Source organism: Odocoileus virginianus, chromosome 7 (genome assembly GCF_023699985.2).
Source record: "Odocoileus virginianus isolate 20LAN1187 ecotype Illinois chromosome 7, Ovbor_1.2, whole genome shotgun sequence".
Classification (NCBI taxonomy): domain Eukaryota; kingdom Metazoa; phylum Chordata; class Mammalia; order Artiodactyla; family Cervidae; genus Odocoileus; species Odocoileus virginianus.
The window spans coordinates 61,148,556-61,161,636 of NC_069680.1; the positions used below are offsets into that span (position 1 = coordinate 61,148,556).

Consider the following 13,081-nt stretch of genomic DNA (forward strand, 5'->3'; position numbering starts at 1 on the left):
CTTTGCCCATTTTAATTCAAAATGCTATGATGCCTATGGTTTAAAAATTCAGGTACAAAAGAATAGGTGAAAAGTAGATACCCTACCTCCTGCTGTCTCACCCCTCCCCTGCCACCCTCCCCATTCCCAGTCCTCCCCCATAGAGGCAATTGTTACTTTTCTTACATATCCCCTCAGGAAGATCTATGCATATGCACACATATATTTGTACATGTAAATATTTAAATATAATGGGTTTGATCCAAGAGTCTCAACCCCTCAAGGTATAAATATGAACTAGCTTTATTTTTCCAATAACTGCTCAGATATTCATTTTGTTGACACCATCTTTCCCGCTGGATAGCAAACTCCCTTAACGATGTCTCCACGGAGGTCCCTAACTTTTCTCTCCCTTGCAGTTATTAAGACAGATTCATTTTGGTTGCTAAGGCTCAACCGATCCATCTTGGAACGCCAACCACGTTTAACTAAGTCCCTGGGAGCGCCCTCTACAGGCCACTGGGGGCGGTGCTGCCGGCTCTCTGCACCTCCGCCGTGCCCTCCCCCTCTACTGCCTCTGCCAACCACTACCAGCTGCCAACTTCCGGATATCTTCCTCTCAACCTCCACCCTTGTCACTTCATCTGAAAAGCTGGCATCAAACCGGTTGCCGCCTCCTGCACCAGGTACACGAATCTCACACCAAAACCTCGGCCTTCTCCAAATGGACGCGAGGGAGTCTAGGGACCGTTCCCGACAGGTTGCCGTTTCTAACCATAATCCCTGCCCTGGACCATCGTTACAGGGACAGGAGATGAGGAACCGCCAGGACATGATACTTCAAAACACAAACTGGTCGGGCAGGGCGTGTCCCCGTGCTGGTGCACATCTCACTGGGCACAGGGCCCATCACTGCTGGGTACCAGGCCCAGGCAGCACACACTGCCCTCAGAGCCATGGCCGGGGGGGAGACAGTGAAACAGATGGGCAAGGGGACCGCAGAAGCTCCAACTAAGCCTGGGGGTTCCGCAGAGACTTTATGGAATAATGATGTTTTAGAACGCTAGGGTTGGTGTCTCTAAATCAGTCTCTCAATTACGCATTTTGTGGAAGATGCTTTTAGGCAAAAGTCTGCAGCAACTTTTTTTTTTTTTTAATGAAACTTTTTACAAAGAGAAGGTGCTGATGTCCTTTTAGCAGGTGATGGGCCAGATGTAAAGGCTGCTGTCTGCCAGAGGTGCTGGGGTGGCTTCAGGGCCCTATCTGTGTGTGTTTGTGTGTGAATGTGAGGGTATGGGGGGGCTGGTGTCCCCTTAAGGGTCCTACCCTGGGAGAGGGAGGTGGGGGAGAGTCTGTGGGAGGGGTAACCAGTAAGCCTGCTATTCCTGCAGTCGTGAAGGGCTGGCCCAGCCCAGGCCACACTGCAGGGGATTTGAATCTACCATCCCAGTTCTTCAGCCCAAGAAGCTCCTCAAGGAGACGGTCTGGATATTTGGAAATTCAATCAATATTTATTGATCTGATCCATAGACTGACACAGCACAGTACACAGGGGTGAATCAGACCTGGACTCGGCCCTCAAACAGCTCAACAGAATGAAAAGCAAATTCTTATAGTGGGTACACAAGGACTGGGCAGAAGCCAGGCTGAGAGGGGCAGCCAGGACATGCTCCTGAGCCCCTGGAGCTCTCTGCAGACTGCCAGAGGCCCTGCCTGGGCGCTGCTTTCTTCAGTTTGTGTCAGAGGGACAGTGGCCCCTGTCCCAGCCCCCCTCCTTCATCCCTCCCCCGATGGCGGCCTCAGCTGCTCCTCTCCTGATGAGACCCAGGGCAGGGCTAAGCTGTCAGCCCTCAGGTCCCAGCGATGCCCCCATGACCAGGAACTCAGGCACAGATGCCCTGCACTCACACCAGTAAACACTGTGACTATCCAAGGGGGTTACACTGGGCAGAGGCAGTCCCTGCGGACTGCAGGGGTTCGTTGGGATCCATTTCACAGACATCTAGGATGGAAGAGCTGGGGTTCTTCACCATTTGCTAATCTACCCTCACCCGATGCCAGCATTCCCTTCACAATGGCCTACACATGGGCTTGACCAATCTCTGCTTGAATACTTTCAGAGTTGGGGAACTCATCATTTATTAGCAATAATAATTGCTGACATTTGAATGCTGACTTACTTTCACCATAAGGAGTTGATTTTACCCTGAAGAACCAATAAGAATAAGTTTTAAAAGTCTTCTAATCCCTAAAAACTTCTCAAACACTTGAAAACAGCCCTCATGGTCCACCCTGGAGACACTTCTGCCCCAACCAAATGCTCCCAGGTCCTCACGTGATGCGGCTCAGCGTCCGCACGTGGTTCTGTGCTCCCTGGGTTCCTGCTCACCTGCCTCTGCCACTTTGACTCCCACAGGGAGTGACGATGGTGCCCGCATCTAGGGTGTGGGAGGCATAAAAGCCACCACCTGGGAGGTGCCAAGCACGAGGTGTGGCACTGAGGAGGCTCAGGAAATAGAAGTTATTTCACCCATAGCCCCATCTCAGCTATGGCTTTAAGGGGGTAAGTTCAGGGGTCTGCCTGCCCTAGGCTTGAACCCAGACTCCATCATCTGCTTTCCAAGTGACCTTGAGCCAGTTGCTTAAACCAAATTCCTGACCCACAGAATCTGTAATATAATAAACAGTTGTTTTATACACTACATTTTGGGGTCATTCATTTTGCAGCCACAGTAACTGGAACACAGGAGCTTCTGGGGTGCCAGGGTTACTGACCTGGGTTCTTAGACTCTTTGTTGGTGGTGGTGTTTAGTTGCTAAGTTGTGTCTACTCTTTGAGACCTTTGGACTCTGTGCTGTGTGCTGTGCTTAGTCACTCAGTCGTGTCTGACTCTTTGCGGTCTCATGGGCTGCAGCCCACCAGGCTCCTCTGTCATGGGGATTCTCCAGGCAAGAATACTGGAGTGGGTTGCCATGCCCTCCTCCAGGGGATCTTCCCAACCTAGGGGTCGAACCCAGGTCTCCCGCATTGCAGGTGGATTCTTTACCAGCTGAGCCACAAGTGAAGCCCAAGAATACTGGAGTGGGCTATTCCTTTCCTTCTCCAAGGGATCTTCCCAGGAATTGAACTGGGGTCTCCTGCATTGAAGGCGGATTCTTTACCAGCTGAGCTACCAGGGAAGCCAGACTCTAAACAATAACAATTGATGAGAGCAGGCGAGGAATTCCAGTGAGCATCAAGGAATGAGAACAAGTAACAGGTACCCTTGCTCATTCTCCATGGAGGGCAGGCTGGTTCTTTCAATGGGGGTGAGGCCGGGAGTGTATCAATAGGTGGGGCCTAAGGGTGACTTAGGTGTCCCGCCGCCCCTTGGAGATGTTGTGTGCAGGTATCATGCACAGTATCCTGCTTTTTCTCTGGGCACCTCAGAAGTGGCAATTGGATTTTGGCCTTTTTGTATCTTGTTGCTCATAATTTGCCCCAAGTGTGCATGCATGCAGTTACTTTTTAGCCCCTGTAGTTTCTTGGTATTCTGTTGCTCGAGGATACAAAAAAACATATGTCCAGGTGAAAGCACTGCAGCAAAGGTTCCCAGGTTCCAGCCTGTGTCACTTACTAATGTTCCATTTCTTGATCCAGGTGTTGATGGCATAAATACATCCATTGTGTGGTCATTCATAAACCCTACACTTACAATTTGTAGGTTATACTTCCATCAGAAAATGTCAAACAAGGAAACAAAAGAAGCAGAGGAAAGAATGCATTAAGGAGTGTTAGACTAAAGGTGTAAGAAAAAGAAAGCTTGATGGATCCTGAAAGGCTCCTGAGCTGGTGGGAGGGGAGGGTTTAGGATCTGGGGCCAGAGAGGGCAGACCTAGGACAAAGAGGAGAACTTTCCTGTTGTAACTGGAAAGAGAAAAACAGGAGCAGATGGGGGGCATATTTGGTGCTGAGAAATGAGGAAGTTCCTCCCTGATGGTTTCTGTTTTCTCTGCCAGGTAGGAGGCAGGAGGCAAGGCCATCTCAGGGTGGGATGTGTTCAGATGTTTGAGATGAATGGAAAAGGAAAATGGCAGCCGTTTCTATGGAGAGCAGGGGCTAGGGCTGCCATGAGACTACCAGACTCCTGGACGCCCAGCCCAGGTTGGTAACGAGTTCAGAGTGAGCCACTGGCCTGCGGGGGACTTCCTGCAAGAAGGCTCATCCACTCAGGCGTAGGGAGTGCCACTGGGAGTCGAGGGGTGTCAGAACTGAGAGTATTGTCAAGACGTTACTGAGATGATGAGCCATGAAATCTAAGCTGGCTCCAAGAGGAAGTTAGATGCCCAATGCATGGAGGGAAGACAGATGGGTCAGGGCTGGAGTCTTCAGCAGAGGCCCAGAACATTCCTCAGTGGGAGCAGTTCGGCAAAGCAAAGGACAGGTGGTTCCAGTCAGAGAGATAGTTAGGACTTGAACTAGTGATGTAGGCGCAGAGAGTTATGGGTCAGCAGATACGGATAATTCTTTACCTCCCAGGAGCCACATGCCCTGCTTGGGGGTCCAGGAAATCCTAGAAAGCAGGAAATGCCCAGGCAGCCCAGCTCATGAGAACAGCAGTGACAGGGAAGGGCCACAAGATGGCAGTAGGAGCCCGATGAGGGCTCCGCCTCCACCGGTGGCCTGCCTTCTGCGTAGGCTCTTATTGCTTAATTGCCTACAGGTTTGCAAGCTTTGGAGCAATGAGGAGTTTATGTGAGCCTCCCCCGCCCCCACTCCCAACCACTTTGGATGCAACCCCTGACTAAGTTCAGAAGGCAGAAAGGCGACAATTTGAACCTTGGTTTTGCGGTTTATCAGCTGCGTGTCTCTAAAAAGGTCTCTCTCCGCACCCCAGGTTCCTCATACATGAAAGTGAAAGTTGCTCAGTCGTGTCTGACTCTTTGCAACCCCGTGGACTATAAGTCTATGGAATTCTTCAGGCCAGAATACTGGAGTAGGTAGCCTTTCCCTTCTCCAGGGGATCTTCCCAACCAAGGGATCAAACCCAGGTCTCCTGCATTGCAAGCGGATTCTTTTACCAGCTGAGCCACAAGGGAAGCCCAAGAATATTGGAGTTGGTCCTCATATGTAAAAGAAGCTAACTAGAGTACCAGCCTCAAAGGAGATGGTTGTTGGGGGTGGGGGAAGGCAGCCAGAGCGTCCTTGAGAGCTATCAGTATTACTTTTGAACCCCCCAATCCCCCACCCCAGGCCTCATAGAAGGCTATTAGCTTGCGCTGATATGAGTAGGGAAACCAGGCTTGACTTCATAGGGATACCTAGACAGCATCTAAGCCTAAGGCCAGGTTCATATGGCTCCAGTTTGTCCACCACACCAGGAGGCCTCCCCAGCCAGTCTTCGTCAGGCCATTGCAGCTCCCCGGGGCCAGAAGCAAGGTTTGTAATACTGAGATGGCTTCTATTCAATTGTTAGAACTTTCAGAGTATTTCCAAGCCCAGGTGTGGCAGGGTGCTTTACTCTGAGAATTATAAAATGTCAACTCAGTGAAGAGCACTTGGGATGTTTTGAATTTTCATTTGTTCTTTCTTCTTTCTTCCTCTCTCTCTCCCTTCTCTTCCCTTGCTCTTCTCCTCCTCCTTCTTATTCTCCCTCTCTTCCTCCTTTCTCTCCCCACTTCTCTTTCTTCTTCATGTGCATTTCAGAACAATGGTGATGCCCAGTAGCTATGCAGCACTGTACCATTTACAAATATTTCCCTGACATTCTCTGACTGCCTGCAAACAGGCATCCGCTCTACCCAGTTGAAATGCCTCAACTCATCTCCACCCCAGACACAGAGTAGATGGCCCTCAGGTAGGAAAGTGTTGCTTCCATTCCTGTGCATGCCCGCTAAGTCACTTCAGTCATGTCCGACTCTTTACGACCCTGTGGACTGTAGTCCACCAGGCTCCTCTGTCCATGAAATCTCTAGGCAAGAATACTGGAATGAGTTGCCGTGCCCTCCTCCAGGGGATGTTCCCGACCCAGGGATCGAACCCGAGTCTCCTGCATTGGCAGGTGGGTTCTTTACCTCTGGCACCACCTATCAAAAGGGGCCTCCACAGCCAGTCCACAACATCCGCCAGACCAATCACGTGGCCTGCCCACTTGTTCCCATCCCCTCCTTGGTACTGAAATCAGTCTGTTCTCAAGCCGGCTGTAGGTTGCAGGGCTTCTCATGTCCTCCACTCTTTCTGGCCTGTCCCCCAGGCAGAGGGCAAGCCTCCTCCAAAGCAACACCCCAGCCCTTTCCTCCTTTGGGTCTTCGCATTGTTTTTACTCTCTCAACACTTCTGACAACAGATGCAGTGGGTTTCTTTTTTACATGTATACTCCAACAAATTCTCCAACTCTCTGGACACCAGCTGGGGATCCAACAATTCAATTCTGACACTATCTGGAGCCACAGATCCTACACGGTGAGGGGTCCCACAAGGCTGCCCCTACTTCAACTTCAGGCTCCAGTCGTTAAGTATAGAGTACCCAGGGTGCCCGAACTTTTGTCCAACTTGGTGCCAAAATCAGGGGTTCCCACACACTCCCTCCAGTTTCAATAATTTGCTAGGATAGCCTACAGAATTCAGGAAAAAACTTACTATCACTGGTTTATTTTATACAAAGGGTACAAAATGAACAAGGTACCAGGTCCCAAGTTTCTGTCCCCATGGAGTTGGGGTGTGCCACCCTCCCTGAAGGTGGATGTGTTTGCCAACCCAGAAGCTCTCTGAACCCCATCATTTAGGGGTTTTATGGAGGTTCATTATGTAGGCATGGTTAATTAACTCATTGGTCATGGGTGGTTAGGTCATCACCAGTTCCTCTCCCCTCCCTAGAGACAGGGCATGGAGCTGAAAGTTCCAACCTTCTAATCCCCCCGGGTGGGTTCTACCAGCCCTCATCCAGAAGCTATCTGGGGCCACCAAGCCCACCTCATTAGCATCAACTCAGGTGTGGCTTAAACGGGCTTGAATAACAACAACAAAAAAAAACCCTCCTGTCACCCCCATCACTCAGGAAATTCTATGGGTTTTAGAAACAGTCTATCAGGAACCAGAGACCAGATCAAATATATTTCTGACCCTAACACACCACAGGCCCCACTGCAGGGCCTGGAACATAGTTCAGTTCAGTCGCTCAGTCGTGGCGCATGGTAGGTCTGCTTAATGAAGGACGCACAGTGTTCTGCGAGCCTCACGATGAAGCAAGGCTGCCACCTCCCCGTGGCCCTGAGAGCACCCAGCGCTGACCCACCCCTGTGGGGTCAGGGGCCTCTCAATAGTTTTAGAACCAGACAGACCTAGCGTTACATCACACTTCCGTCTGGGCTTCCTCCAAGCCCAGCTTTCTCAGATCCGTGAGAGGGGCACAGGGCAACTCCGGCCCCTCCGGGCATGGGACAGTAATGAGCGTGGACGTCAGCTCAAAGCGGAGAGAGGGTGACTGCCTTGGGCGGTAATTCAGACAGGAAGTTCTGGCGGCCGGTGCGAGGTCCTGATGGGGTCGGAGTGGTCCTGAGGACTGTACTGCCCTCCCAGCTACTCCTCTGCCTCTGCCAGTGAGCTTCTGGAAGGTGCTAGCACCCGGGAGGGTCCCCGCGAGTGCGGAGAACAGTAGGGGATCAGGGAGGCGCAGGTGAGACTCCGCAGCTGCCTGGGAGCGGGCGGAGAGCTCTTCCGGGTCCTAGGGCGCAGGGCTCTGGGAGCTGACGGGGTGGTCCGGCTCCACGGTGGGGAAGCAGCGGCGGCAGCACCCGGAGCCGACTCACTGTGCACTCGCGCGCTAGCCTGGGCGGTGCACCTGGCGGCCGGCGCCTCACTCTCTCCACCTGTGCATTGGGCTTGTGCCCACAGCCTGCCGCCCGCTTAACAGCGCCAGGTGGCGAAAGGAGACCCGTTTGCAAACCCGGAAGCGCCGCCAGGGGTGGGGCGGGGGGCGGGGCCTGGAGGCGGAGCCCGGCCCGAGGGCCGGCCGAGCCCCGAGTCGCAGTGGCCGCGGCAGCCGGGGAGGCAGCGGCGGTGGCGGCGAGCGGCGGCGACAGTAAGTGCGGGCCGGCGGTCGGGCGCGGGCCTGGCCCCCGCCCAGCTCTTCAGGCTCCCGGTCTCTCCCCGGGCTCTCGCTGTGGGCGGCCTCCCCCCACCACAACCCCGCGGCCCTCCTGGGGGTGCTCCACGAGAGCCTCAGGACCCCGACCCGGCCTCCGGTTCGGCTCGACGCCTCTCGCTGTGACCCTTCTCCTCGGCGTCCCTTCTCTTCCTCCCTTGCTCTCTCCTCTCACTTTCCTCTCACGTTCCCTCCTCCTGGGTCTACTTTCTCCTCCAGATTCTCTTCCCGCCCCCTCAGGAATTTCCTGAGATCGGACCTCACCGTTTGGATGTGGGGGGCCTGGATATGGACTAGTTAGCCCAATGTATCCAGAAGGTGGCTGAGAGCCAAAATTGGGGCTCCTGAGTCTGGGGGTGTCCCCGACCCCAAGGAAAATTCTGCCGTGGCCTCTGGGTGGCGCCCTGTGTTTCCCACAGAGCTTTCCCATAGGGTAGCCTTACCAGCCCCTTGGCCCCATTTCCCAAGTGAGGAAATCGAGGCACAAAGGCGAGATTGACTTAAGAGTCAGTCAAAAACTTCCTGGGAACCAGCGCCCAGACCTGGACGATGGTCTGCAGTGGCCCCAGGCCCCACGAGTTCCTGCTGCGTTGAGCAGGGTCTACCCCTTGCCCCAGGTCAACCAGGACAGGACCAGGGCTGAGCCCTGCTGATTCCGACAGGTGCCTGAAGAACACACCCCAGGGCATCGCCCGTCTGGCCCTGGGGATGCCGGGACTCTTCTTTGCCTTTCTTCCTTTTTAATACAAAGCCCGCAGCTAGCTTTCATAAAGAGTAATAAGACTTTGCTCACTCCAGTGCTCCGGCCTGTGACCTGAGTGAGAGAAAATTCCTGGCTCTTTCAGAAGCTTGGTCAAGGCTGAATGGTCCTGGACAAATAGGCCCCTGGAGCTGAGAATGGACTCCAGCCGAGTGTGGCCTGAGTGACTGAACTTTAGCCGCAGAACCCACCCCTGGAGTTGGAGCATCTGGAAAGAACCACTTGCCCATTGTCTGTTGTCCTATGTGGGTCATAAATTTTACATTTTTAAACACTAATATAGAAACTGTATGTGTGTGTGCACACATGTGCGTGCATAGCCACACTGTCTGGTTAGTTTGTTAGTGCTGAGCTCCCTGTGAATCAAAGCTGGGAAAAGGCTCTGCTCAACCAGGGGAGTTTAAAATAGACTTGCTGACACAGATGCTCTGGGCTTCCGGCTGCCTCCTGCCTGCCTGCTGCAGGATAGATGCTGCTCCAGTAGGGGTACATAGCCTGGCTGTTCAGAATCCATTCGTTCAGCAGATATTGATAAGGGTGCCCTGCAGTGCTACCTTCTCCTCTGCTCACAGCTCACTGACCAGGAATTTTTCCAGAAAGTCTGTACTTGGAGCCAGTAGACAAGGTTGCACATTGCCAACCACCTTCCTCCGAGGGAGGCCAAGGAGTCCACATGACCCTCAGACTGATTGGCTGAGTAACCTCACTTTTGCCATTTGTTAGTTGCATGACTTTGAGCAAATTACTCAGCCTCTCTGAGCCTCCCTCTTCACCTGTGAAATGGGTCTTAGAGTAGCACCTACCATATTGGGCTGTCGTCAGCTTCAAGTGCCAGGTACAGACCTGGACATAGCCCAGTGCTGGATTTAACTATTGGGAATTCTCAGTGTTTGAATGTGGGACAAATCAAGTAACTTTACGTCCTCGTTCTTTGCATCTGATAAAAAGGAAGCAATAATTCCTGTCCTGCTTAATTCTGAGAAATATTGTGAGGCTCTCCTGAAATAGCAGATAAGGCCCTATACCTCTGTGACAGAGTGTTCGCATTTCTCCTGGCCTGGCTTAATGCTGAGTTAAGGCTCAGCCTCCTATGTGAGCCTGGATGCACTGATTTATTTATAGCAGAAGGGACTACGGAGTGTCCCATCCTCAGTTTTATGGAAATATTTCCCATTTATCAAGCTGCTGCCACAGCCTAGGTGCTATATAGAGCATAGAAGTAGGCATGCTACCTTGCAGCCAAACTCCACAGCCAGCCAGCCAGCTGACAAGCCCAGGATGGCAGGGAAGATGCTGACATTTATCAGCATTGCCAGCCAGTTGCAGTTTACAATAACCATTGTAAAAAGGCTTCCCCGGGTTTGCAGATGGGGAAAGTGAGGCTCAGAACTTGGTGACTTACCCGAGGCCGTGTACACAATTGTTACTGGCAACTCAGAATCTTTAGTTTGTTTTAGCTGCTACTGCAGATGGGGAATTGCTGTCTCGTGGTGGGATGTGATGAACAGAGGTGGGGGCCCAGGCAGGAGCTGTAAACCCAGGCTTGGCCATTTGCCTGGTCTGTGACCTGTTCTTTGGACCTCAGTTTTCCCACAGTGAAATGAGGGAGTGGACTATTAGATGTTTCAAACCAGCTTCTGGGGGCAGCTTTAGACACTATGAGGTTTATTTTTTTAATGTTATTTGAAAGGCTTTATTTTTATTTATAATTTTTATTTTTGAACAGATAATACACTCACAAAGTTCAAAATTCAAGAGGCACAAAAGAACATGCAGTGAAATCCCCAGCCTTGCTCCTCACAACCATTGTTTGAAATTTCTTGTGTATCCTTCCAGAGGTTATACTTACATATATATCTTCCCCTCCCCACCTATCCCATCTGTACTTCTTATGTACAGATAGTACCATATTCTACACACTTTCCTCCTCCTTAATTTTCTCCCATAAAGTTGAAAAGAGTTCAGAGTGCGTTCTTGGCTCATCAAGGGGCCTAATTCTTTTTGTTATGACTGCTTAGAAATTTGAATGCCTTGAGACCAGGTTTGCCCTTCTGGACTGACTGCTACAGGCCCCACTAAGCCCCATTGCCTTACTCCCAACCAACCTGTCTGCTATCATGTGGCCTCTGTATAGTTTGGGGGGATCCTGAGGTCACTTACAATTCTGACATCTTGTCTTTGCCCCTAATAATTAAATCTGAAGCTCTCTAATCCCACTCTGGTGACTCCACAGATCCCCAGGTAGGAGCAGAATCAGATCTGTAAGATGGGTGAGTCTCCAGCTGTACCTGGCCTCAGCTTCTGATCATGTGCCCTGTCTCTCTGCTCCAACAGTGGCCATCATCTCAGAGGATGACTTTCGTCATACCTCCAATTCCACCTACAGAACTGCAAGCAGCTCCCTCCGAGCTGACCAAGAAGCACTGCTTGAGAAGCTGCTGGACCACCCACCACCCAGCCTGCAGAGGCCCGAGGACCGCTACAACGGTACCTATATCATCTTCTTCAGCTTGGGCATCGGCGGCCTACTGCCATGGAACTTCTTTGTCACGGCCCAGGAGTACTGGATATTCAAACTCAACAACTGCTCCAGCCCAGCCACTGGGGAGGAGCCTAAGGGCTCCGACATCCTGGTAAAGCAAGCTTCTCCCAGGGGGTTGGGGGGGGTGGTGGGAAACAAGCTTCCTGGAAGGGACAAAGGGTGGGTTCACTTGGGTGCACCCTTCCAGGAAGGCTTGTATCATGTTGCGAATATGGATGCAAGTTGGGAGGCTGTGTGGAGTGTAGTACGCAGATGGAATTCATTTCAACCCTAAGACATGCTCTGTGTTATGTATGAGGCCTTTTGTTTCACATGGCAGGAGAACATGGAATTGGATAAGACACAGTCCCAGCCTTCACACTGCTTAGTATTTAACTTGGGGAAGAGATGCAAATTATGAGTCTGTGTAGTGTGGTATAGTAATTATCCCCAAAATCCAGAGTCTATGCCTCCATGGGTTTGAAAGGGGGACTCTAATAGCATCAAGTTCAGCTATGAGTTGCAGAAAATTCCAAAAGAGCAGTGACTACTACAAGATGGAAGGAAGGTCATTTTTCTCTCACGTGCAAGTCTGGAGGGGCCAGCCCAATGCTGGCATGATATTCCATGTTGTCAGGAACCTAGCTGCTCCACCATGTGTAGCTTGCAAGTTCAAGATCACTCCATAGTCCAAGATGGCTGTAGAAGTTCTTGCCATTGCATCACATAGGAAGAGGAGGAGAGGCATAAGAACATAAGCACTCTGGGAATTAAGCACATGGCTTCTGCTCGTATTGTATTGGCTGTAATGCAGTCATGTGACCACATGCACCTCAGAGGAGGCTGGGAAATATAGTCTTTAAGCATAGTCTTTATCCCGGAGAACCATGTACCCAGCTCAGATGAGTTTGTGTAGTTGTGGAAGACAGGGGGAATCCAAGACTGGGGATAAGTAGTCTTGTCATAAAGGAAGAGATCTCTGCAACTTAGAAGAATGGGAAGGAGACATTCCAGGTGGAAGGCAAAGTCTAAACTACAGTAGGATGGGAGGAAAGTTCAGATGTCTATGAGGAACAGTGAACCATCTAGTTTTCCTAAATGTGGGGCACACGTGCACGTAAGAAACAAATAAGGCTTGATTTTATTATCTCAGCCTTGAAGTCCTTGCTTGGGACTTGAATGTCAAGGTTAGGAGTCTCAGTTTGGTTGGCAGTGGCATCAGGTCTACCCTTGACACCCAGGGCTGCTCACTTTGTGGGGTGACTTTTCCCTCAAGCAGGAGAGTGTTAAAGAAAAAAAATAATTCTGCCACTTGTTAAAGCAGTAAGGAAGCCTTTACTCAAGACTGTTGCAATAAGGGAGAGAGATTGGGCTCACCTACTGCAAGGACAAGAGGGGATTTATAGCCAGGGAGCAAAGTGAGAGGTCAGTGGATGGAAAATTACTAAGAGGAGCCATCAAGGATAGGGTTGTTTTTTGGTTTTTTTTTCCTCATAAATTAATGTTTTATTATACTTCGATTTAGTATAAAAATTGTCAGTAACCTTACTTGGGAAATAGCCAGAGCATTTGAGATTTCTTTTTAAAATTTATTTTATTGAAGTATAGTTGAAAGAGCCTCAGTTCCCACTACTGATCCGGGGCAGTGTCTGTTCGCTCTTGACAGCTCACGGATGGGGGAAGTAGGGTGTCTCTGAAG

At 51.1% G+C, this 13,081-nt stretch overlaps 1 protein-coding gene across 4 annotated transcripts in view; it reads left to right on the forward strand.

Annotated features, from left to right (window-relative positions):
- The first annotated feature begins 343 nt into the window (after window positions 1-343).
- Window positions 344-13,081, forward strand: part of SLC29A3 (solute carrier family 29 member 3) — a 53,273-nt gene continuing 40,535 nt past the window's right edge. For 2 of the 4 annotated variants that reach the window (XM_020877428.2, XM_020877425.2), the window contains exons 1-2: window positions 344-665; window positions 11,196-11,494. In XM_020877428.2, coding sequence (XP_020733087.2) covers window positions 359-665; window positions 11,196-11,494 — 606 coding nt within the window. In that variant the 5' untranslated portion in view covers window positions 344-358. Of the gene's footprint in view, window positions 666-7,351; window positions 7,634-7,936; window positions 8,039-11,195; window positions 11,495-13,081 lie in introns of those variants that run through there. The other 2 variants (XM_070470790.1, XM_020877426.2) reach the window with 2 other exon arrangements.